Below are 22,394 nucleotides of genomic sequence, written 5' to 3' on the forward strand. Positions count from 1 at the left end.
GTGCAGTCATGCATTTCGGCCTTGGTTTACATAGTCGAGCCTATTATCCATGCACAACGGTTCTGCCCTGGTGTTCGCGCGAGACCGTCACCAGACCGGTAAGGGACGTCGCTATTGGATTTCTTGGGCCGTCATACAGACATTTTATCCGATTAGACATGTCACCCGATTTTCCGGTCCCAAATATCATACCGAAGTGGTATGAAATTCGTAGAGCAAGCGTGGAGGGTTGGGATGCTTTGTACCATGCTCGCGTGCAACAGTGGAACAATTTAATTGCCATGTAGTTTTTGTTGATGTACACCTACCTTTTACTATGAGGCCTTGTATTGTCAATACTATGTCATTTCTATGTGTTCATTTTTAAAAGATAATGTTTCATTTTAAAAACTAACAACAATAATTTCAAATATTACAAACTAAAATGATAATATTGAATTTTAAAAACTAAGAACAATAATGTCAAATATTACAAACTAAAAAGATAATGTCTAATTTCAAATATCAGTAATCCCTCTGTGACGCCCACTGCCACTGCTCAAGGGTCCGTTCCAGATCGTCAATAACAGCTCTGCCTGATGCACTCGTCATGCAGTCCCTTTCCTCAAAAAGTCGGTGTCCCAACTGCATAATCTTGCCCATCCACTACACAAAACAAAAAACATGAAACGACGTATTATACATATATATATTAAAATAAGAGAACAACAAATAAAAGATGAGACGTACCGCATAAGAGGCAGTGGCAGGTGGCACATCGTCATCATCTGCGTCGTCGATGTCTTTGATCAACCTCGGGTGCGAGTGCCGGATGTACCATTCCATGTAGTGCTGGTCACACATGGCAGTCACCCCACTTGGCGGCCGCTGCAGCTCCGCCGTCCATAGGCGGGCAACCATCGGAAACTGCTCCCACATGGATATCATGTTTGACGGCCATTGGACGACGTACTCCTTCGACGACGCAGATCGTACCGCCTTACTGGGCCATGCCGGTGGAGGTGGGACAACTTGGACAAATCCAAGCTGGCGAAGACAGCGCTGCGGCATGTACGCCTCTACGATCTCGCGATACTGAATCAGTCCAGTGTAGAGGGTCCTGGGTACCCTATTACTAGGGTTCTGGCCGAAAGGCATCCAGTTCACCTGCACATTATTTAAAATCAGTAACAGTCATAAAATAAAGCATCAGATTGTAAAAGTAGAAATAATTTAATCACTGTACCTCTAAGGGGGACATCCTGTCAAGCGATAACCGTATGGAGCGCAGGCGGTCAACGGACTTCTTCTCGACACGCGGACTCCACGCACAGGCACGTGGCTGGCCATCACCAATGGGAACCGGGTCGCGGTGTGGTCGAAACGCAGGAAAATACTCGTATATCCAGGTCTGTAACAACGTCAGACATCCAGTGATACCTGCTGCATCAGCCCGGCTCGAGAATCCTAACTGGCGATACAGATACGCCAGCGTAGCCGACCCCCAAGAAAACTGGCCTACTCTGTCGGGCTCACACGCGTCAACTATGTCGCGTGGCCTGAGCTTGTTCCCGCTCTTATCCGGAAACAAGGTACACCCGAGAAGAAGAAAAACATATGCAGCCAGCTGTGTGTCCTGCGTCCTACGTGCCGTAGGGTGCAAACATCGCTGCAAGACGGCTGCGATCTTAACGCCGCCGTGATCCCACACACCAAGTGCCGATGTGTACAGCGCAGCCCTATCCACCGCCAACAGCTCCGCTAGTAAATCTGCCTGATCCGCATCAGTGACGACAGATGCTCGGTTTCCCTCCACGGGAATCCCAAGGATGGCCTCGACGTCATGCAACATGATCGTCATCTCACCGAACGGAAGGTGGAACGAGTTCGTATCCGGCTGCCATCGCTCAACGAAAGCCGTGATCAGCGTCCAGTCAATCCTATCGTGCATGGTGGCAGGAAGGTGACTCACTCTAGTGGCCCTCAATCGCCCGACCATCTCGCTCTCCTCCGGCCAAGCATCAGCCCAGCTACACAAAAACCTACAAGTCTTTTCCCGGGTTTGGCATTTCAAAATGCCTGTATCCAAAGCCCTCTCCTGGTCCTCCCAAATACGGGTAGCGATGTGTCCTAAAAAGCTAGGAATCACACTCCCGTCTATAGGTCCCCCGGCCACCTCACCCCTCACCATCCAAGAATCATTAACGGCCCTCGACCGTTTTCTGCTACCCGCAGACACAGTGGACGCAGATGATGTGCCAGATCTACTAACAAACCTACCATCTCGACCCTTACGCACATCTACCCTATGCGTCTCATACGTATCATCAAGTCTCTGACTGAATGGACCGTAATCATCATATGGTCCACTCTGATCGTCGACATCCTCATCTGCATCATCCTCGTCCTCGACCTCCTCCTCCTCGACCTCCTCCTCCTCCTCCTCATCATCATCATCATCATCTTGATCGTCCGCAGAACAGTGCACCCGTTCTCTGCGGGCCGAGGCCGAAATACCACGGGATCTAACGTGTCTGGGCCCCGAGCTCTCCATTGAGTAGATCGTACTCCTCACGACGTCAATACTCTTCCCCGCACCAGGTCTAAATTGCGATGCCTAACTCCAAGTAAATAACGAAACATAATAACGAAAACAAATTAAAAAAAGTCGAAAATAAACACAAAAGCAAATAAACAAGTCACGGAAATAAAATTATAAACATAAAAAATATAAAATTAAAACAAATAAAAAAACAAAATTTAAAAAAAAAAGATAAAAAAAAAAGGGAACATACAATTTAAAAAAAAGAAAAACAAATTTTTTTAAAAAAAAAAAAAAAAATCGAAAATAAAATTTAAAATTAAAAAAAAAAAAAAAAAATTTAAAAAAAAAAAAAAAGAACGAGGCGCCTAGGCAAGGCGCCTGTACGGTGGTGTCGGCGCCAAGCCCAGACGCCACTACCACGGCCGTGGCGCGTAGCCTCTGCGCCGCCGCCGTGGTAGTGGCGTCTGGGCTAGGCGCCGCCACCACCGTACGGGCGCCTTGCCTAGGCGCCTCCGCCGTGGTGGTGGCGTCTCGCCTTGGCGCCCCACCGTCGCCGGAGGTTTTTTTTTTTAAAAAAAAATTACAAAAATTAAAAAATTTACCTTCTGGCCGGCAAACCGCCTTCCGCCCACCGCCGGTGCCGCCACTTCCTTGCCGGGCCGCCTCGACATAGCTTTGGAAATAATTTAGAGAGAGAAAGTGGAAGTAGAGAGTAGAGAGAGAAATTGTGTGTTTTTTAGTATGAGGGCAAAAGTGTCATTTCACTCTTATTTTATGGGCTTTATGTAGGAATTTGCGGGCGATGTTTAACAGTTCACTATTTCTTTCCCAATTTCAAATTTAAGAATCAAACCTCATCCAATTTTCCCCTTCTTTTTCTCTCTCCTACTTTCTCTCTTCTACTCTTTAGATTCATGGTTTTTCGATTGATTTGGGGAAGAAACTTGTGAATTGCGATTCTTCATCACTGGTAATTCTTTAATTGTTTGATTCCTTTCTCTAATTAGGCTTCTGATTTGATTTATATTTGTTTGGAATTTTGTTTCTTTCTTTTGATTTTCGTGTTTTGTAATTGGGGATTGAAGCTATTGTTTGACTTAGTCGTAATTTACGATTTTAGGGTTTCAAGTTGAATAATTTTTGGCCATTATTCTTGGCTTTTCTTCTGATGTTAGTTTTGTGATTCTTTTCTTCGATTTCAACTACAATTTTAGCTAATACTGTTAAAGTGTATAGTGTATTATGTGATGATACTCCGTATATTAGGGTATCTGTAACATTGTTGGTGATGTTAGAACTTAGAAAACAGTGTGTGCGTTTGTGTGTATTTACTAATGAGGCAAATGGAGTAAGAGATCAACAATTCAACAGTGACAAGAATTGTATTTAGTTGTCGAATTCTGTGTTTGTCAATTTGGCCTTTGGATTGTGACATTGTTGGTGATGTTAGAATTAGAAATTGCCGTAATTGGTATGTGTGCGCGCGTGTGCATGGATGCGTGTGTTTATGAATAGGGTAAATGGAGTAGAGATTAACGGTGATACAAATTGTAATTAGTTGTGGAATTTTATGTTTGTTAAATTGTTAGATTGTTGGCGAGATGTTAAAACTTAGAGAATACCATAGCTGGCATTTGTGCGCTTGTGTGCGTGCATGCGTGCGTATATGAATTGGGTAAATGGAGTAAGAGATTAACAGTGATATGAATTGTAATTAGTTGTCGGTTTTCTATGATTGTCGAAATGGTCTTTAGACTGTGAAATTGTTGCCAAGTCGTCGGCGTTGATTTGTAAATTATCGATAAGCTTTGGACAACATGGTTATGTCTTTTTCTTGTGTTTCTTAGGAAGACAAATGGGGGCTCCTCAGGCTGTCAGTGACCATTATATGCCTAAATCGTGTTTCAATAAAAGAATTTTGAAAGAATGCACGAGTAGGAAAAGGGAAAACATTGTCCTTATTGAAGTTGATGATATTAGTGAGGTTATCATCCTCGATGATGTGCCTGAGTCTTTCCAAAAAAAATTCAGGAAAAGACCAAAGCATGTAATTAGCATTGATGATGATGATGATGGTGGTGGTGGTGGTGGAAGCAGGGATGGGGCTTGTCATACACATAGTGATGCGACTTCAAGCAATAGATGCTTCCCAACAGAAGCAGCTGATCCTTCAACGAGTCATTATGTTAATGAGGATGTTAATGAAGGAAACACTCCTCCTGTAAAGCTCTCTAAGTCCAAGCGAACTTACTCTGGAAAAAGTATTCCTAGAAATCGGTATGGACTTGGTCCTGACTCTGATGGGGGCTGTTCATCTGAAAGTGACTGCTCCGACTGTGAGTTGATGGAAGGATCTTCGAATAAGCTTCGTGAACAGTGGGAGAAGGCCTCATTAAAAAGAAGATGTAACTCTAGCCGTGCTCCTCCTAATTTTGAAGATGAAGCTGGTACTTCAGCACCCACTCATCCTGTTTATGATGATGTTGACCCCCCTGGTCAACAAAGCAATGCGAGAAATGGTTCTGTTCGTCAAGGCTGTGATGGTGTATTTGCTGGTTCATCTCAGAAAGTTTCCAACGAAAGTGAGTCTTCAGAGCAGGATTATTATCCTACAGATATGGATGGACAATTTCCTAGGACTCGTGACGATTGTATTGATTCTAGTTTTGATGATATAGAAAGAAGTGGTTCTTTGACCCCTGAAAGTCCTGTTCACCATACAGCTGAACATTGTAAAGTTAAAACGCCGGAGTCTGTGAGTGGTTTTATGTCTGCTAATGGAAAAAAAGCTGAAGATTTGAAGTTTCCTGGGCTGGGTTGTGATGGTAATTTGACAAATAAAGTGTTTAGCAAAGATTATTCTTCTGCTGTAACTAAGGGACCCTCTCAAGATGGTATGAATGATCATGTTGCTTTTTCTAATGGACAACAAGGTGCAGAAATCGTTTGTATGCCATCAGATCACAATGCTAGCTGTGGAAATGAAGTAGTGTCTTCTTCTGACCAGAATAACATTATTACTGATAGACAGAAGATAAAGGAGACTAATGAGTACAAGCTTGCTATGGAGGAAGAACTTGCAGCTAGGCAGCAGCAGTTGTTGATTCAGGTATGCTCATTGTAAACATTTAATTTTTGGAAATATCAGTGATTACGTATGACAAGGGTGTGAACCATTGAGTAGGATTAATTGATGAACTGAAAAAAATCTGACTTATGATGAGTAACTGCACAGGTTTCTTCGATTTGGTTGATATATTAATGAAGGATAATGCTATATGTAGCCCTTAGGGCTATGAATAAGCATTTAAGATTTTTCCTAATTTGGTATTAGTTTAGGAATTCATGAATAAATCACTCGCGAATTAGTGTAATAATGTTGTTATTATTATTATTATTATTATTATTATTATTATTATTTTATTTTATTTTATTTTATTTTTTATTTTTAACCATATTTAGCTCCTTATATGTACCGCTAAGGGCTATGTAGCATTTGCATAGTGAATTAGGTATAATATAATTCCATCATCCATTGAGCTTGTTTATATTATGTCTACAGATCTACTAGGCTGTTAAGCATTTTTATGGCTATTTTTTTATTGAACAATGATACTTTTTGTGATGGAGAAGAATCTGAATCATTGATGACTGTGGTGGTCTATGAAAAATCTTGTATGTGCCAGTCATAACCTTCTCAGTCAGCTTTAAGCAAGGATGTAGGTTTTTGAGTTTCATCTTTTTCAGAAATTTGTCTCGAATTCACCATTGTATGTTCCATAATGTTAGTGGTGAGGAATTTGTAGTTTAAGTGTCAAGACATATCTTAGGTTTGCAGTGATGTGATTGTAATATTGTATTGTAGGGGTTCTTTAACAGCTTTTTAAGAATTAGTGCTCCATTAGTGAAAATGTAGACTTTCATCCCTTCTTAGATTTGTTGGTGAGGGCTATTTTTGAAATGGTTTGTAGATCTTAATGTCAATTCTATGATTGAAATCTATGGAGAGTTTTATTGAATTTTATTAGTAACTTATTGGTGTAGGCCGACAAAATACAGGTTTCGTATCAGGATTTGTTGGACCTACATTTGACCCTTTTCCTCTATTGTTTTTGTATGCAAGTTTTTTAATATTTATGCTCCTATATACATGTGAAGGTACCTATATGGCTATATCTGATTACGCCCCACCCCAGCTATAAAAGCTATGATCAAGGCCACCCTTTGAGCTCTGCTTTATGTTTTTTTTTTATAAATTTGTAGTGAATTATGTGCACATTAGAAGTTTTACTTTTTGAAACGGCTCAACATTTTTGTTCTCTTATTCATGTTGCCAGCATCACTTTGGGGTGTCTGATTTACCAATCTTGAATGGTGGCATATGAATCAACAAAACTCATGTCTAATTTTTGGAAACAATAAATAAAAGACCCATTTCTCCTTGACGCGACGTGTTAAGAGAGGTATTGTAGTGGGTAATTGTTGATTGAAGCTGAATAGAAAAGTGTAGTGAGATTAGTTTATTTTTTTAGGGTAAGTTGGAAATAAATATAGTGGAATTGCTGAATTAGATAGGTTTTATCATCTAAAAGTGAATATAAGTTAGTGGACGATGAATCCTACTTAAATGAGAAATGAGGTTTTAAATTTGGGATAAGAATTTTGGGATATATGGTCTTTTCCCTGGGGATGGAGGGAGCACTATGCCTTTAAAACCCAGATTTTTAATACCATCTATATGTTTACTCCAAACCCAAGAAAGTGATAGATTTGAGTTAAATCTCATGTAATCATATTGTTTCTCTTTTTCGTGTCAACCCACCATTGCTTTGTGCAGGGCTGTTTTTCCCAGGCCATCTTACCTGGAATAAAGTTGCCTAAGATTTTAATGAATAGACGAAGTATCAGTATGTCCATGTGATGATAATTTTTGTGTGGGCAATTGTGGGCCAATGCTATAGGAAGTCTTCTATTAATGCTTCCATGTACCCCTTTGTATAAACTTAGTTTGTTGCATAGAAATTGGGTTGAGATTCTTGAGAAGATAAATTTATAAGGGAGGGAAAACGGCATTTACTGTGAGTAGGGGAAAAAGAGAGAACGAAGCAGGAAGCACGGGGGTTTGCAGATTTATTTTATAATCCAATAACTGGCAAGGCTTGTTCATGTGTTTGATTCCAAATCAAGTCCAATGCCTAAGCTGATTGGTTAACTAAATAATGACCTGATGGGTTGAGTATTGTTTGGTTTAGTTTGTTTATAATCTCTGTTTATTTTTTCTACCTCACCTGTAATTGGTGTTTATGGCATTAATAATTTTAAATAAGATATTATAGCAAAAATATTGTTGGACAACTAATGTGGATACATGAGTTTCATTGTTTATTACTTGCTCCGTTTCTCTTGGACATGGAGTTTTAGGAGGAATAGTAGAAGGTATATACAAGTATTATTTTATGATGGAAATGGGGTTGGTTGAAGAATAAAAAATCTAGAAAAGTCAAAGTGAGAGTATAAGTGGGGAGGGGAGAGAATATGAAAAATTCAAAGTATAAAAATATGAGGATCGCTAATGGGGAGAAAAATACAGAGTAGTAAAATGTTGTTAATAAGTTTCCGAGAAAGAGAAATGGAGCAAATAATAAAATACGGCCGCAAAAGGAACGTGGAACAAGTGATTAAATACGGAGGGAGTAGTATAGTTCGTGCTGAAATATTTTTTCGAGCTGAGAAAATGTATTGTGTTTTGATGGATGTAAAATTGTAAATGTTGGAGGAAAATATTTGGAAATCATATATATATATATATATATATATATATATATATATATTGTGTGCACACTGGAAGTCTGGAACATTGTTAAGATGTTATTCGATCAAATATTTTTTTCCCTAGAGGCATTAATGGGTTCAAATTTTTGTTTCTTTGTCCTACAGAGACTCCTTGTTTTTCACTCTAAACAATTCTACATTAGAGCTATTCCATTTTTTCATTTTGTTGATCTCCACATGCTACGTCGTAACGTAGCTCTTCTCTAGTTCCTTTTCTCATTATGTTCCACACGTACGTACTTCGTACTAGTATGTTTGAAGAATACCTTTCTGATTTTATTTTTTTATAAAAAATTTCTCTACAATTCTTTTATTTAGGAGCCTTTTTTTCTTTCCAGTCACCTGTTAATTTATTTTAAAAAATTGGCCCCTGTTCTCATGTATTTGTTTCCAATTTATGCATATTTTATTTTAACTTATACCAGCTGCTTGTTTAAAGCTGTACTGTAAATGGTGCATGAAATTGGTGCTTGTTTATTTCCTTAGGCTGAGGAAGCACGGAGGCTAAGGAATAGAAAAAAGGCAGATATGCGCATAATGATGAATGAAAGAAGACAAAAGCAGCGTGTGGAGGAAATTCGGCAGACACGGAGAAAGGTATGCTTTCTTTTTCTTGGATTGCAGATTAGATAATTAATTGTGGTCGCTGGAATGTTTTTCTAAATAGCTTGAGGACTGCAGCGTTTGCCTTAGTTTATGTCGGATGAGCTTGTGGTTTATTGCATTTGTTGGGTCAAATGTGTTCCTCTTGTTGTAATACTTTGTACTATAATGGAGCACTGCAGCGTTTGCCTTAGTTTATGTCGGATGAGCTTGTGGTTTATTGCATTTGTTGGGTCAAATGTGTTCCTCTTGTTGTAATACTTTGTACTATAATGGTATTCTTCTACGGAGTACTTATTTTATCCTTAATTAAATTATGTCTTTGCAGGATGAGGAGAACTTGAACCTGAAAGAAAAACATCGTGTGGAGGTAAAGAAGGAACTGCATAGAATTGAGGCTATCTGCACTGACATGGCCTCACTACTTCGGTGTTTAGGCATCCATGTTGGTGGTAGTCTGTACCCTTCTCCAAACGAGGTAATGTTTCTTTTTTGAGTTTTTTCTTTCTAAACTCTTGACTTACCTAATTATAGATTTCGTGCCCTGCTTCTTGTCCATTTTCAATCTGTAATTTCATGAAGAACATGATGATATGTTGTCAGGTCCAAGCTGCGTATAAACGAGCTTGTTTAAAATTCCACCCGGATAGGATGTCAACAACTGACTTGCGACAGCAAGTTGAAGCCGAAGAAAAGTTCAAGCTGATATCTAACATGAAGGATAAATTTTGGCAAAATAGATGACACATAGCTTAGGTAACCTAGAGTATAGGGGGGAAAGGAATAGGAAATGGGATTGCCTTCGGTTATTATGAATTGTTTGGTTTGCTATTTATTGATGTTGGCTCGTCTTAGTTGTTGCCATCATTTTTGCAAGTCCTAAATCCTAATGTCTATCTGCCATGTATTTTTTCCCTGTAGATCAGTACTTTGTTGCTTTCATGGTAGGCTTGAATGAAAAGCAGTATATGTATTTTTTCATGTAAAGTTAATACTTCCCCATTTCATTATAATCGCAACACTTGAATTGAACACATTATTAAATACTCTGTACTAGAGGAAGAGTGGACAAAATATAAATAAAGTAGGTTTGAAAAGTTGTATTTTACAGGAAGTAGTATTTATCCTATTTGGTGAAATGGAGAAAACATATGATTTGAAAAATCAATTACTGTATTTTATCATATGAATACATACTGTTACTGTACAATAATAGATTTATGGTATTAAATGAGCATATTTTATAACTGAGTGCAAATAAAATTTATCAGAGATTTGATGTATATATACTACGTATTTTTTTGTACATATTTTTTTTTAATTTTTCTACAGACTTGGAAAAAAAGCTAGGTCAATATTGAATTTGTACACATACTAATCCTTTTCATTAAAGAATAATACATGATTAATGGGCCTTTGGACCATTTAACCGGACAGGCTGGTGCGGCCTAGAATGCAACCCTTGGACCAACTGAACCCTGGACCAATGGACCTAGGCTTGGACTTGATAGACTCCAAATGTGGTAGATCTAGAGAGAATAGCTCTTTGATTCCAATTGATTGCTCTTTTCATTAGGTTTCACAATCTTTGATTGGCATGTTCTTCCCAAGTTGTTGCAATTGACATGATTACTTGTTGATCCCCGTTCCTAGTGTTTTATTTGTTTGGTTGCTTGTTTTGTTAGTTGTTAGTGTTACTTCTTACCTTCGATTTCGACCTAGCTTAGGCGCATAATTGAGAGTGCTTGAACATTACAGTTTCTTTGGGTTTGACCCTTAACTTGCCTCCATACTCATATTTAGGTTTGTTAAGTGTTTATAAATTAACTTTGACCGAGGGAAGATTATATAACGACCTAGTTTTCCCCTCTTCAAACTATTTGGCCTTCCAAGCAAGCAAAAGGTATAAGATTCTTAGGGGAAATTTTTAATACAAGGTGGCCAAACACTCTAATAAAATACTCCTTTAGTAGTACTATAAGTAAATGCTAATTAGCACCATTTCAACATCCAAAACTCAACCAAAACTCTCAAACAATCAACCAAAACTCTCAAACTTAAAAAGATGAGCAATAATCAATGGTCAATTTTAAGGGGAAGTACATATGGAAAAATGTACACACTTTATTTTGATGGATCACATAATAATCAAGATAAGAAAGCTGGTGCTGGCTGTGTTATAATGGATAGCCAAGGAGAATTTGTTGTTGCTGCTGCCTATAATCTTACTCAAACTTATCGCGAATATTGCGACGTTGCTATTGTTGAGGCTGCTGCTCTTTGTATCGGGTTGAAGTTGGCAAAAGACCGTAACCTCAACCTCAATCTCATTAAAGGGGATAGTACGGAGGTCATTGATCGTGTCTTGGACCGTAGTCGAAGGCCATCTAGGCCACCTTTAAGCAGGATCATTCAACAAATTATTGGACTGATCGATGGCCAGAATATCGTGATCATTCGTAGAGAAGCTAATCGAGTTGCAGATAAGTTGGCGTATTGGGGGTGTAGCAGGCTTGAAGAAGGGGGTCGTGAGTTCTATACCACCTATTTTGATCTTCCTCCTCAGGTCTGTTGATCTCTTAATTGACTATTTTGCCTCTTCTTATGTTAATAATTTTGATGCCAACGTTTGTACGGTTGACTTATGTTTTATTTTAATCACGCTGTTCTTATTGTTAATCAGTTCAAACTATGCAAAAATCAACTTAAAATAGGAGGCGACATCAATTTTTTTTTATCATATTAATTAGAGAGATTTAGACCAAATCAAATCATATCAAACCACTAAAAATGAAGGGAAAAAAGTCTTATCAGAATTTATTAAGTCAAACTAATTAACGTACGGAGTAAAAGTTTTCCATTCGTTTAATTACTTCAATAATACCATTCTCTTTTGCATTTATTTGGTCTCATAAAAGTTTGATTTTTGGAAACTTTACACAATTTAGTTTTTTTCCTTTTATAATATCTCAATTAACTACATGTCATATCATCAACACATAAAGAGTAAATTGTTAATGAAATTGAGAAAATAGATAAAGGCTACACATACAACTGTTGTATATGGTTCCTATATACAACCTTACTTTGTCATGTTTTTATTGGCTATAATAATGGGCTCATGTTCCATTACAATTCAATTTATATTTGAATTCTAATTTTCTCTCTTATTTTTTTAATAATGTGTCAAATTTCTAGTGGAGTTGTATGTAGGGACAACATACAATGATTGTATGTGCGTATCAGCACTCTGATTTTGTTAAAGGACCAACCTCACCAAAAGTCCTAAAGATTAAGTTGATGCTTTGTGCCACGCTGACTCTGATACCATGTTAAATGATCAACTCAACCACTAATTTAACTTGATGGTTAAGACCTACAAATATGTTTTATACTCTACCAAATATTATATACGAAGTATGAAGTACATACACACCTAAAAATAATTAGTTCAACAAATTCATAAGTGCAGTAGCTGTACTGTAGGGGAATCTTGAATCAAGTTTATTTATTTTGATAACGTATATAAACCAATATCGGTCTTTAACTCTTAGCTTAACCTTTTGGTTGGTTGCGATGATCTCTTAACACATATCTTTGCTCATTTAATGGTGATAGGTGGCTGAGCTTATAAGGCAAGAAAAATCATTCAGCAACATAAGAGAAGAGGAGGATGATGGAGAGGGGAGTAGTAGCTTGGCCGAAAACATCGGTATGGCTGGATCCGCGGTGGCTGGAGTAGCAATGTTAGCATGGGGAATGTACAAGCTCGTGTCCGGTGAAAGCTCTTCAGATAAAGACGAACACAAGAATAAGGCAAAAGCACCTCAACCAAGGGAATTTATTAGAACCCTTGATTATGCATCTAATAATATGTCTCTAAATGATGATTACTATACCCTTCATTATAGTGGCAGTGATATAAATCAGCACCAAAACGGAGGTGCAGGATGCATAATTCGAAACAGATATGGGAAGCTTATAATATCAGCAACTTACAACCTTAATCATCTTTACCCTGTTCAATATAATATTGCTGTAGCAGAAGCAATAGCTTGGAGTAAAGGTTTGAAGTTGGCCGAAACCAAAAGGCTTAAACTTTTTCGCATAATAGGTGATAATAAGGAGGTCATTGATCGTGTTCGTGGCCAAGAAAAGAAGGCCCCTAAAGTCCCTTTGTTGAGTGAAATCGTGGGTGAGATTCGAGAGGCTTTGGAGAAGCATTCAATTAGCCCATGGAATCAGGTTGCACTCATTGGAAGAGATGAAAACAAAGTGGCTAATGAATTGGCATCCTTGGGATCTAAACTCGGGTGTTTAGGGGAAAAGAGTTATGGTAGTGATAACGTTCTTCCCTTTAAGTTAGACCAATTAATCCGTGAAGATGAAGTAAATATTAGGGGAAAGAACTTACTCATGTAACGTTCTTTATATATTTGTATCGCGTTGTGTGTTTAAGGTGCAGGGCACATACTTGATGCTCTGCCTTTAAAGGGTGTATCCTAATTGACTGAAGCTAAGATACACTAAAGTAATGGGGTGCTACAAATAAATAATTTCTGCATGTATTAAGAGTTAATTATGAGTGAGTGTGTTATGAACTTGCATATGATTGATATGAAGTAATAAATAAAAGTTGGTTGTCTTTGCTTGAAGCCTTGAATGAAAGTATGAACTATGAAATATTACAAGTAATATTTGGCCTTCTGATGGTACAGTGTATATAACAACTTTGGAGGGATGACATAATATTATAGGTATGTTGATTAAGACAGACTAGAATAATGTAAGTTGAGGTTATTGTAAAGAGACTTCCAAACATTTATACATTTTAAAATTGTACTCGTACTTCAAAGATATATATAGTCAAAGATTTGAGAGATTAATTTGGCCTGACATAGATTGCACAACCAATTGCACATTTAACTGAATTGACTCATCACAGATACAAATAGACCGACTTGAAAATGAATTTGGTCAAAGTTAATGCATATTTCATTATAGTTAGGGCCTGTTTTCATAGACTGGACTGAACTGAAATGAAATGAATATTTTATAAGAGAAGGAAATTAAAAACTGAATTGAAAATAAACGTATGAGAACAGACCCTTAATGGGCAACGAATCTAAAAGTAACTCAACCCGAATTTATTACCAGATCCAACCTACACGATCTAAACCAAATTACTTGTTACTTTGAAATGACCAGACTTGTATTTGAATTGAATAATTGTTTACCACTTCTACATAAGTTAAACAACTTGCCTAGTCATTGGCCTTTCAATTAAACAAGAAAATAAGCGTAAAATAATCTCGGGTATATCCAAGCAAATATTATAGAGACTTTATTCATTATGTATAGGCCTTGGTCTTGGCAATTCAATATGCTGCACATCAAATAACATTGCAGCAGAATTTCAACAAGTTGGACACTGTGAAGGATCAATTTCCTATGGTTCATTTGCTTTAATTCATCTTATTAATTGGAATCTGAAGCAATTACAAATGTAACTCATCACCCACACAACATTTTCTCTCATTTACATCTTTCATGTCATGATATATTGATATAAAAATTCCTAATAAATAGCAAAAAAAAAACCACCTAGTTTTATTGGCACCTCAAATAGATCACATCTCACATTAAATTATTTTGCATCTCTTGCTCATCTGTAAGGTAAGTAAAATACTATCAGCCTCCTTTTTGAATACTATAGAAGTTTAAAATGTACTTTTTTTTTTTGTTTTTTTTTTGTTTTTTAATGAATTGCTTAATTTATTTGAATGATGTTTTCTCTGATTTGCTCTATATAGGAGTTTGAATCTTTTGCTTCACATTTTATGTATCATGTATGTGCTACTTTTGTGGATTAGTTGCTATCGGTACTTTTTAAATTTTATCTGTTAATAATTTAAGATATTAATGGTTAAAGTAATGAACTGACAAACTAAGCATGCAAAATCTAAGTGTTTCATGCATATCATAATAAAACAAAGTGATTATTAAACATAAAGCCTTGTTTAACATTTTCCTAGCTAATATACTTTGTATTATAACTAATAGAGAATATGCATAGAATATCTTTATGATATCCTTACCTATCTTGTTGACTTGTTAGTTACCTAATATGATTAGGACGACTTTTATATTATTCTATTAATATTGATCAATGGAAATCATTATAATAGTCCTAGCTAACAAATTTGTTCAATATGTCTTCGTGTGTAGGTAAAAGCGGAATAAAGAGGCCGATCACTCGATCAGATGACAAGAAGTGAGTATTCATCAAAATGTGGCATGAGTTCATCAGGAAAATCAATGTATCCACTCAATTTCGACGTATCATATAACAATCTAGCTAACAAATTTGGTGCTGGATGTGTAATAAGGGACAACCTAGGAGAATTAGTCATTGCAGCATCCTATAATCTTACTAAAATCTATCCTGAATATTGCAATAATGTTGCTATTGCTGACGCCATTGCTCTACTAAATGGCTTAAAGTTGGCCAAGTTTAATAACATTGAGCTCAATCTCATAAAAGGGGACAACAAGGAGGTCATTGATAGTGTGTTAAACCGCGGTAGGAGGCCATCTAAAGGACCTTTAAGTGAGATCATTCAACAAATTGTCGAAATGATTGATCCTGTTACACATACGATTGTGCTTATAGATCGAGAAGCTAATCAAGTTGGTTGCAGATAAGTTGGCGTTATGGGGTACGGTTGTTCTAGGCTCGAAAGAGGAGATGATGTTTATACGAGCTATGATGTTCTTCCTCCTCAGGTTTCCTTATTCAACTTTAATTTGTCATGGCTTATTATGATTATTACTCTCTCGGTTCACAAAAAATGGTTTTACTTGTTTATTCATGATCAACTAGTAATTAATATCTTTGATTACACTTTAGAATCTTTTAAAATTGATTGTATGATAATTTTGAGATGGATAAATAAGACTATAATAAAACAATATAATTAAATATTGTTTTAGTTACAATATATACTTACGTATTAAGTTATAGTTTGATGTACAATATCTAGTCAATGATTCCAAACTTTGGTCTTAATAAGTTTAGTGTAACCTTCTTCATGAAACAAAGATATTTTTTTGATCTTTATTTTTGGAAGAAGTGAAACAAAGAGATTATTATTTTGAAGCCAACTTTTTTAAAAATTTGATTAAATTCAATCTAGCTAGCTATGCTTCACAATTAAAGTAAGTCTTGTATGAGACAATCTCAAAGTAGTCACTATATCTCATTTATCATATTTAATTCTATCTCCGTTTTCATTTACTTCAATGTCTTTGTCCAATTATGGTTATTAATAGGTGGGTGAACTTATTAAGCAAGAGATGTCATGTAGCAGCAACGAAGTTGTGGGTGAAGGAGAAGAGAGTAGCCTTACGGTAAAAAACGCCGGCATGGCCGGGGCAGCGGTTGCAGGGTTAGGAATGTTAGCATGGGGTGTGTTGAAGCTTATGTTTGGCAAAAGCCTCTTTAATCAACAAGAACACAAGAATAAAGCAAAATCATCTTGGGGCTATGTTGTCGACGTTACTCGAAATTCTCTAATTGCCCTAGAAATAATGCTAAGAGACAATGTAAGGAGGCAGGACATTTAAGGTTTAGTGTTTTGAAGAAGAAAATATCCATTTAATTAGGGTTAAAGCTCTATACATAAAGCTAGCTTAAAGATATCCATTTGAGCATATCTAGCTTATGCTTGTATCCTTTATAATTGCTACAAAGTCTACAATAATAGAAGGTATCTAAAACAAATGGAGTAATTTAATTTTTACACATATATAATTAATTCAAGATAATCATGTTACAACACCCGTTTTGAAAATTGTAGAATGTCAAATTTTGCCTACAGTTATATTGAATAACCCTTATCAAATCTAGACAAAACTTATTTTGCCTACACTTATATTAAGAACTTATTTTTCTTAAAGTTTCAAACAAAAAGAAGGTAAAACTGAACATGTCTGATCCAAAACTAAGTTACGGAGCAGTAGAATTAATTTAATTTTATTAAGTATGAATGTATGATAGATACGAGTATATAAATATATTGAATTGAATAGTGATAGTCCCTTACCATTTATGATAGTGTGTCAATTATTCTAAAACAGTTTTTAAAAAAAAAGGTATCAATATTATTTTCAAAACATAAGGATTACTAAAGTGTCCTTACAAGTATTTGACAAGTCTACTTCAAATTGTTTAATATCCAACATGGGGGTGTGTAAACTCGGTGGATTGAGAATTTGACCATTATTCTAGCCTCCTTGAATGTTCCAAGCCTTATTATACAAAAAAGAAGCAAGAAACTCTTTTGCCACTCCTATTAAATATTAATGACTAATTGATACATACTATAAATCATATAATCGACCCTTCATTAGATGAAAAAATAAAGCATGGCAGAACATGTCCTCTTCAAACTAAAACAATATGTCTCATCTTCACCAAATGACTTGTTAAACATGATCCTCCTCCAAGTGAATGAATGGCTCAACTTTCTCCAAGGGCTCCTCATCGCCCTACTCGACAAGGTCTGCTCGTCGGAAACCCGGGCTAGGTGGCTAACTTTGGCTACACCTACACCTTTTATGATAGCCGGGCTTGGTCTTATACTTCTATGGTCATGTTGTGGTTCCAAAAAACCGTCGAAGATGATGAAGGCTCCTGGTATGGGTGGCAAAGTAATTTCAAGATCTTCCTTTGAAGGAAAACCTAAATCTTATTTCAAAGATCTTCGTGCTCGTAAGCGTGCTTAGACCAAACATTAGTACTTCCTTTGTCCCCTAATGTTTAATTTGCTCTGTTTATTGCTTATTGAGGGAAAATTGAATTATGTTGATGGATCTTGTTGGATTCGTCGTAGCATGTATTTTAATTTAGATTAATAATATGAAATGAGTATAATTGTTTAAATCAAGTTTTATATTTTAAGTATTGCTTCTTGTTTATCATGCCACAAATGATGTATTAGGTAAGGCAAAGAATGTTGGTATTCTTAGTCAAGTAATGAAGTATCCACGCCAAATCTTAGCTTTCAGCCAAATTTGCTAATGTGTTTTTCTTTTCAACCGAGTAAGGGTGACGTCATCTCCGTTGCCATTTTCAATCTTTCTACTTCCTAATATCTATACCTTTATTTTTGTTGCCAATCACGATCAACCTCTCAAATTTTAGGTCGGCCGGCCCAGTCAAGTCCAAGATGTGTGGGTCTAACATGAGACACGATTTATTACATGTAAACTTGTACACTTCAGCTTAATTTCATTTCAGTTCAGTTCGGTTCAGCTTTAATCTGTTCACTTCAGTCAGCTCCAATCAGTTCACTTCAACTTAATTTTATGTAGACCTGTTCACTTCACCTTTATTTCAGTTCAGTTCAGTTCAGTCAGCTCCAATCAGTGCACTTCAGCTTCATTTCATCTAGACCTTTTCACTTCAGCTTAATTTCAGTTGAGTTCATTTCATTTCATTTCAGCTCCAATTAGTTCAGTTCAGTCAGCTCCTAATTTCCTTCGCTCATAAAATATTCATTTCTTCTCTATTTAGTTCAGTAAATATGAATAGACCCGTAGTCATGTACAAATTAAAAGTAGTAGAATTTTGTGAGAAGTTGGATTTTTTTTTTTTTTGTGACAACCAAGAAAACAAAGAAAAATGAAACGTTGGAAAAACGTTACTTCCTAGTTCCTACAGAGATCTACTAATCTCATCACATAGAAAAATCACTTACCTAATCTTTTGTAATGCAGCTTCATGGAAACTACTAATCCGTACTATAATTCCTACTATATCAATGGTAGCATTTGAATAAATAAAATATGGTCACTAACTCACTTTATCTTGGATTGTTATACTTTTGCTTTGTTATCTCTTGTAATTGAGCTTTCCGCCTTTCGCTTTGATGATGCCATAGAACCTTTTTACACGCTTCATTACTTTGTATGTAAGTGTCAATTTAGATGTCGGGTGTGGAATATCTTAAATTTGAGTAAAACCATAAATTAATTCGAAAATATTAATTTTTTTATTTGTTAAAATCTATTCAATATTTCACAGGTATCGATTCGGATGTCTAGCTCAGATTCGATAAGGTCGGCTCAAATTTGATCTATGTGAAGTGTGAATTTTTATTATTTTTTTTAAGAAAAAAAAACAATTTTCCAATAAATGTAGTATAATTTATTGTTAGCCAATTAACTAGAATTAAAAATGGAATGGAAAATTATTCTAAAACATTATTAAAAGAAATGAGAAGAATATTTTAAAATGCGAGAAAATAAAACAGAAAAACTTTTGTAATTGAGGGGAGTAATTTATAATATTCTAAGGTATTGTTTGATTGACATGGCTTTCCTTATGCAATTGCGTATCATTGAAGTTAAAGTCCCACATTCAATTCTAAGAATTTCATAAATTTGTTTGGTTGAAAACAAAGAATTTACAAATCATGGTAATTTTGAGTTATTAAGTAAAAGGGGTTGGTAGTTTAATTCATACATTTTGTAGGTATTGAAAATTCCCATAAATTTGCATTCCTACATATTTCAATATTTAGAGTCAATCAAACAAACTCTCATATCAAAATCTTCATGATCTTCAAGGGCGGAGCTAGGAGGGAAGTGGAGGCCAGGCCCCCCGTGGCCCAATTAGCGGCCTTTATATTTTGAAGGCTGGCTCCCATAGATATATACAATAAAGGTGGACTTATATATAACTTTCTAGTGTATAGCTTAGTGCTTAGAGTGGAATATGTAAATTTTATCACATGTTAAGGCATGTTCTCTTACGTTGAAATTCAGTTCAGTTCAATTCAGCTCAGTTCAGTTCAGTTCAATTCAGTTCAGCTCAGCTCCTAATATCCTTCTCTTATAAAATATTCATTTCAGTTCAGTTCAGTTTAGTTTAGCTTAGTTCAGTTCAGTTCAGTTCAGTTTAGTTCAGTTCAGTTCAGTTCAGCTCAATTCAATTCAGTTTAGTTCAGCTGAGTTCAGTCAATGAGAACATACCCTTAGTCTGGTGTTCAATTCTTGTGGATGTCACTTTCATGTTTTTTTTAATTATTCTTTTACTTTTTTTTTTCTCTCGCTTTTTTTAAAGGGAATTTTTTTTTTCTCACTTGAAATTACTCGTACTATTATTTTTACTCTATATTTCTTTTATCCCTTCAATCTTACATTTTATTTGTTTATCATTTGTTTTGATTTCAAACTTTCTTTTATTAATTTTTCTATATTCTAATTTACTAAATTAGTAAATTGCATAACCTTTTTTTAAAAAAAATATTCTTTATTCCTATATATATTTTATTGATTTCTCACCCCAAAAAAAATTATTACTTTATTGATTTTGTGTAAATGAACCACAAGAGCAACACAAAATATTAATGGGAAGGACATAGGAGGAAATCAAGCCTATACTCTTGTATCGTACACAAATCCTTCACTTGAACCAATAAGGCAAGACTTCATAGATTGTAATGTTGATTATTTTGATGAAATATTTTATGTTGCTTTATAAAATATAGTCAAATCTAATTTATATATATTATCACAAATACCATTGAAAAATACAATATTTTGTTACATAATAAATCTCGCCTCCCCCACCCTCCCAATATTTCAGTTCCTGGCTTCGCCTCTGATGATCTTTCACCCAAATTTTTTATGTTTAAACAAACAAGTCCTAATAAAAGAAATAAAAATAGGTTACGAGTAACTAATTAGTTTGAGGTGGAATGAGTGAAAGAAATTTCTAACGTCTGGTCAGCGTCATTACAATTGAATCAATCTTAAAAATGTAAAAAAAAAAAAAAAAAAAAGCAAGCTTATCCCTCAGTCCTACTCATCATGGTACGAAAAAACAATATTTATAGAAGCTTTATTCGGCTTGTCGGCACACTGAATATCTTACTATCGAAGTCTACCATTAGTCTACTCCTATCCTTGAATCACGCAAATCCTTAAATAATCTTCTTTACTACCATTTCAATCTTCACATTTTTTTTACTACTATTTGAATCACTCAAACCCTAGCCTCTATTGTTGAATTTTGAAGGAGTTTTTATCGATTTTTATTAGTAGAAAGCCCTAATTGTTTGTTTTTGTGTGTGTTTTTTCTATTGTTTTAGGTTTATAATAATTTTCCATTTTCTAGGAGGATTTGGCTCCTTCGAAAGACCGGGTTTTTTTTTCTCTCTTTTGAGTGAGGATTTGCTTTTTTATTTCATGGATTGCTATAAAGTTGTTTTATGGGTAAAATTTTATACGAGATCGAAAAAGAGGTTAATATTTCGATTACAATCTAGCGAATTAGACAGAAATTTTCTGCACGGCTACAATAGATCGATAGTCTCCCTCGCCGATGAAGGCTGTAAATCACAGCGATATGAAAGAGGGTATGAAGAATGTACGATTTGCAACAACGATCATAGCTTTGCTTACGGAATGTTTTTATTTGATTCAATTATTAGGTATTCATTAGATCTAAATCTTTTTGTAAATGTCATATAATTTTATTTATGAATCAATTTTATTTCAAAAAAAAATCAATCTTCAATTATTAACTAGTATATTTTAATTTTTATTATTAAATTAGTATTATATTTAATTAAAAAAAATTAAAATTAATGTGAACAAATTTTTACCAATTCAAATATATTTATATTGTTTCATGTCTTTACAAAAAAAAAAAAAATCATCGAATATCACGTGAAAGAGTTGTTTAGTCCTTTTAAAATTATGTCAGATAAATGATTTTAATAACACTCGATAATTAGCGTCCAATTATCTTAGCGGTTGGTAATTTTTAGTGACTGTTTATAAAATCATTCACTAATATTTTATTTTACCAATTGATTTGACGCCCCTCGGTAATATTGATCGCGAAAAACGCATTTTCTTTTAGTGGTCTTTGTTTGTATGGGTAATTTTAAATTCTCAAAGACAAAATCGTTGTATCCTTTTTATTTCTTATTTTTAATCAAAGAAGTATTTATAAATTAAAAAAAAAAAACTGTCAAAAAGATCGCGTTTTTTGAGTATTTATATGTTTCCAAAACACATACTTAGTTGTATATCCTTCTGCAGAATGTAAAAGATTTTACTTATTCTATACGGTTAATTATGACAATTACTATTGTATATAATAATTTCCTAAAATATTAAAGTTTTATTAAAGGATTTTTTTTTACAAAAAAAAAAGTTAAGGACACCAGAAATTGACACGTGTCATTGCTGGTGTGTCTTTTAGTATGTAGTTATTGATGATTGATAATTGATGATTTGACTATTATTCCACACAACTCAAATACAACACTACCTACTTCATTTATAAATGGATTTTAATTTTTTTTAATTAATTTTATGTAAATTGAATTAATTTATTTAACAATAATGATAAAAAGAT

At 35.1% G+C, this 22,394-nt stretch overlaps 3 protein-coding genes across 3 annotated transcripts; 2 read left to right on the forward strand and 1 right to left on the reverse strand.

Annotated features, from left to right (window-relative positions):
• Window positions 1–460: 460 nt before the first annotated feature.
• LOC110721520 lies at window positions 461–1,449 on the reverse strand. The gene is made up of 3 exons (XM_021900692.1): window positions 1,226–1,449; window positions 730–1,146; window positions 461–645 (listed from the first exon to the last, which is right to left on the reverse strand). Exons 1-3 carry the CDS (start codon window positions 1,238–1,240, stop codon window positions 505–507), a joined length of 573 nt encoding a protein of 190 aa, XP_021756384.1. The 5' UTR covers window positions 1,241–1,449; the 3' UTR covers window positions 461–504.
• A 1,899-nt stretch (window positions 1,450–3,348) lies between these two features.
• LOC110721511 lies at window positions 3,349–10,067 on the forward strand. The gene is made up of 5 exons (XM_021900682.1): window positions 3,349–3,494; window positions 4,372–5,633; window positions 8,843–8,953; window positions 9,288–9,437; window positions 9,563–10,067. Exons 2-5 carry the CDS (start codon window positions 4,380–4,382, stop codon window positions 9,701–9,703), a joined length of 1,656 nt encoding a protein of 551 aa, XP_021756374.1. The 5' UTR covers window positions 3,349–3,494; window positions 4,372–4,379; the 3' UTR covers window positions 9,704–10,067.
• Window positions 10,068–10,956: 889 nt separating this feature from the next.
• LOC110721528 lies at window positions 10,957–13,622 on the forward strand. Its single transcript, XM_021900705.1, has 2 exons — window positions 10,957–11,525; window positions 12,578–13,622. The coding sequence occupies exons 1-2, from the start codon at window positions 11,025–11,027 to the stop codon at window positions 13,379–13,381; spliced, it is 1,305 nt and encodes a 434-aa protein (XP_021756397.1). The 5' UTR covers window positions 10,957–11,024; the 3' UTR covers window positions 13,382–13,622.
• Window positions 13,623–22,394: the final 8,772 nt, after the last annotated feature.

This window comes from Chenopodium quinoa, unplaced genomic scaffold (assembly GCF_001683475.1).
Source record: "Chenopodium quinoa cultivar QQ74 unplaced genomic scaffold, ASM168347v1, whole genome shotgun sequence".
NCBI classification, from domain to species: domain Eukaryota; kingdom Viridiplantae; phylum Streptophyta; class Magnoliopsida; order Caryophyllales; family Amaranthaceae; genus Chenopodium; species Chenopodium quinoa.

Excerpts from the sequence above, each read along its gene's own strand:
- LOC110721511 (XM_021900682.1), top strand. The coding sequence starts at position 4,380 with ATGGGGGCTCCTCAGGCTGTCAGTGACCATTATATGCCTAAATCGTGT. Across the intron at positions 8,954-9,287 it reads TTCGGCAGACACGGAGAAAG|GATGAGGAGAACTTGAACCT; the intron begins GTATGCTTTCTT and ends ATGTCTTTGCAG. Across the intron at positions 9,438-9,562 it reads TGTACCCTTCTCCAAACGAG|GTCCAAGCTGCGTATAAACG; the intron begins GTAATGTTTCTT and ends ATATGTTGTCAG.
- LOC110721520 (XM_021900692.1), bottom strand. Across the intron at positions 646-729 it reads CTGCCACTGCCTCTTATGCG|TGGATGGGCAAGATTATGCA; the intron begins GTACGTCTCATC and ends TGTTTTGTGTAG.
- LOC110721528 (XM_021900705.1), top strand. The coding sequence starts at position 11,025 with ATGAGCAATAATCAATGGTCAATTTTAAGGGGAAGTACATATGGAAAA. Across the intron at positions 11,526-12,577 it reads ATTTTGATCTTCCTCCTCAG|GTGGCTGAGCTTATAAGGCA; the intron begins GTCTGTTGATCT and ends TAATGGTGATAG.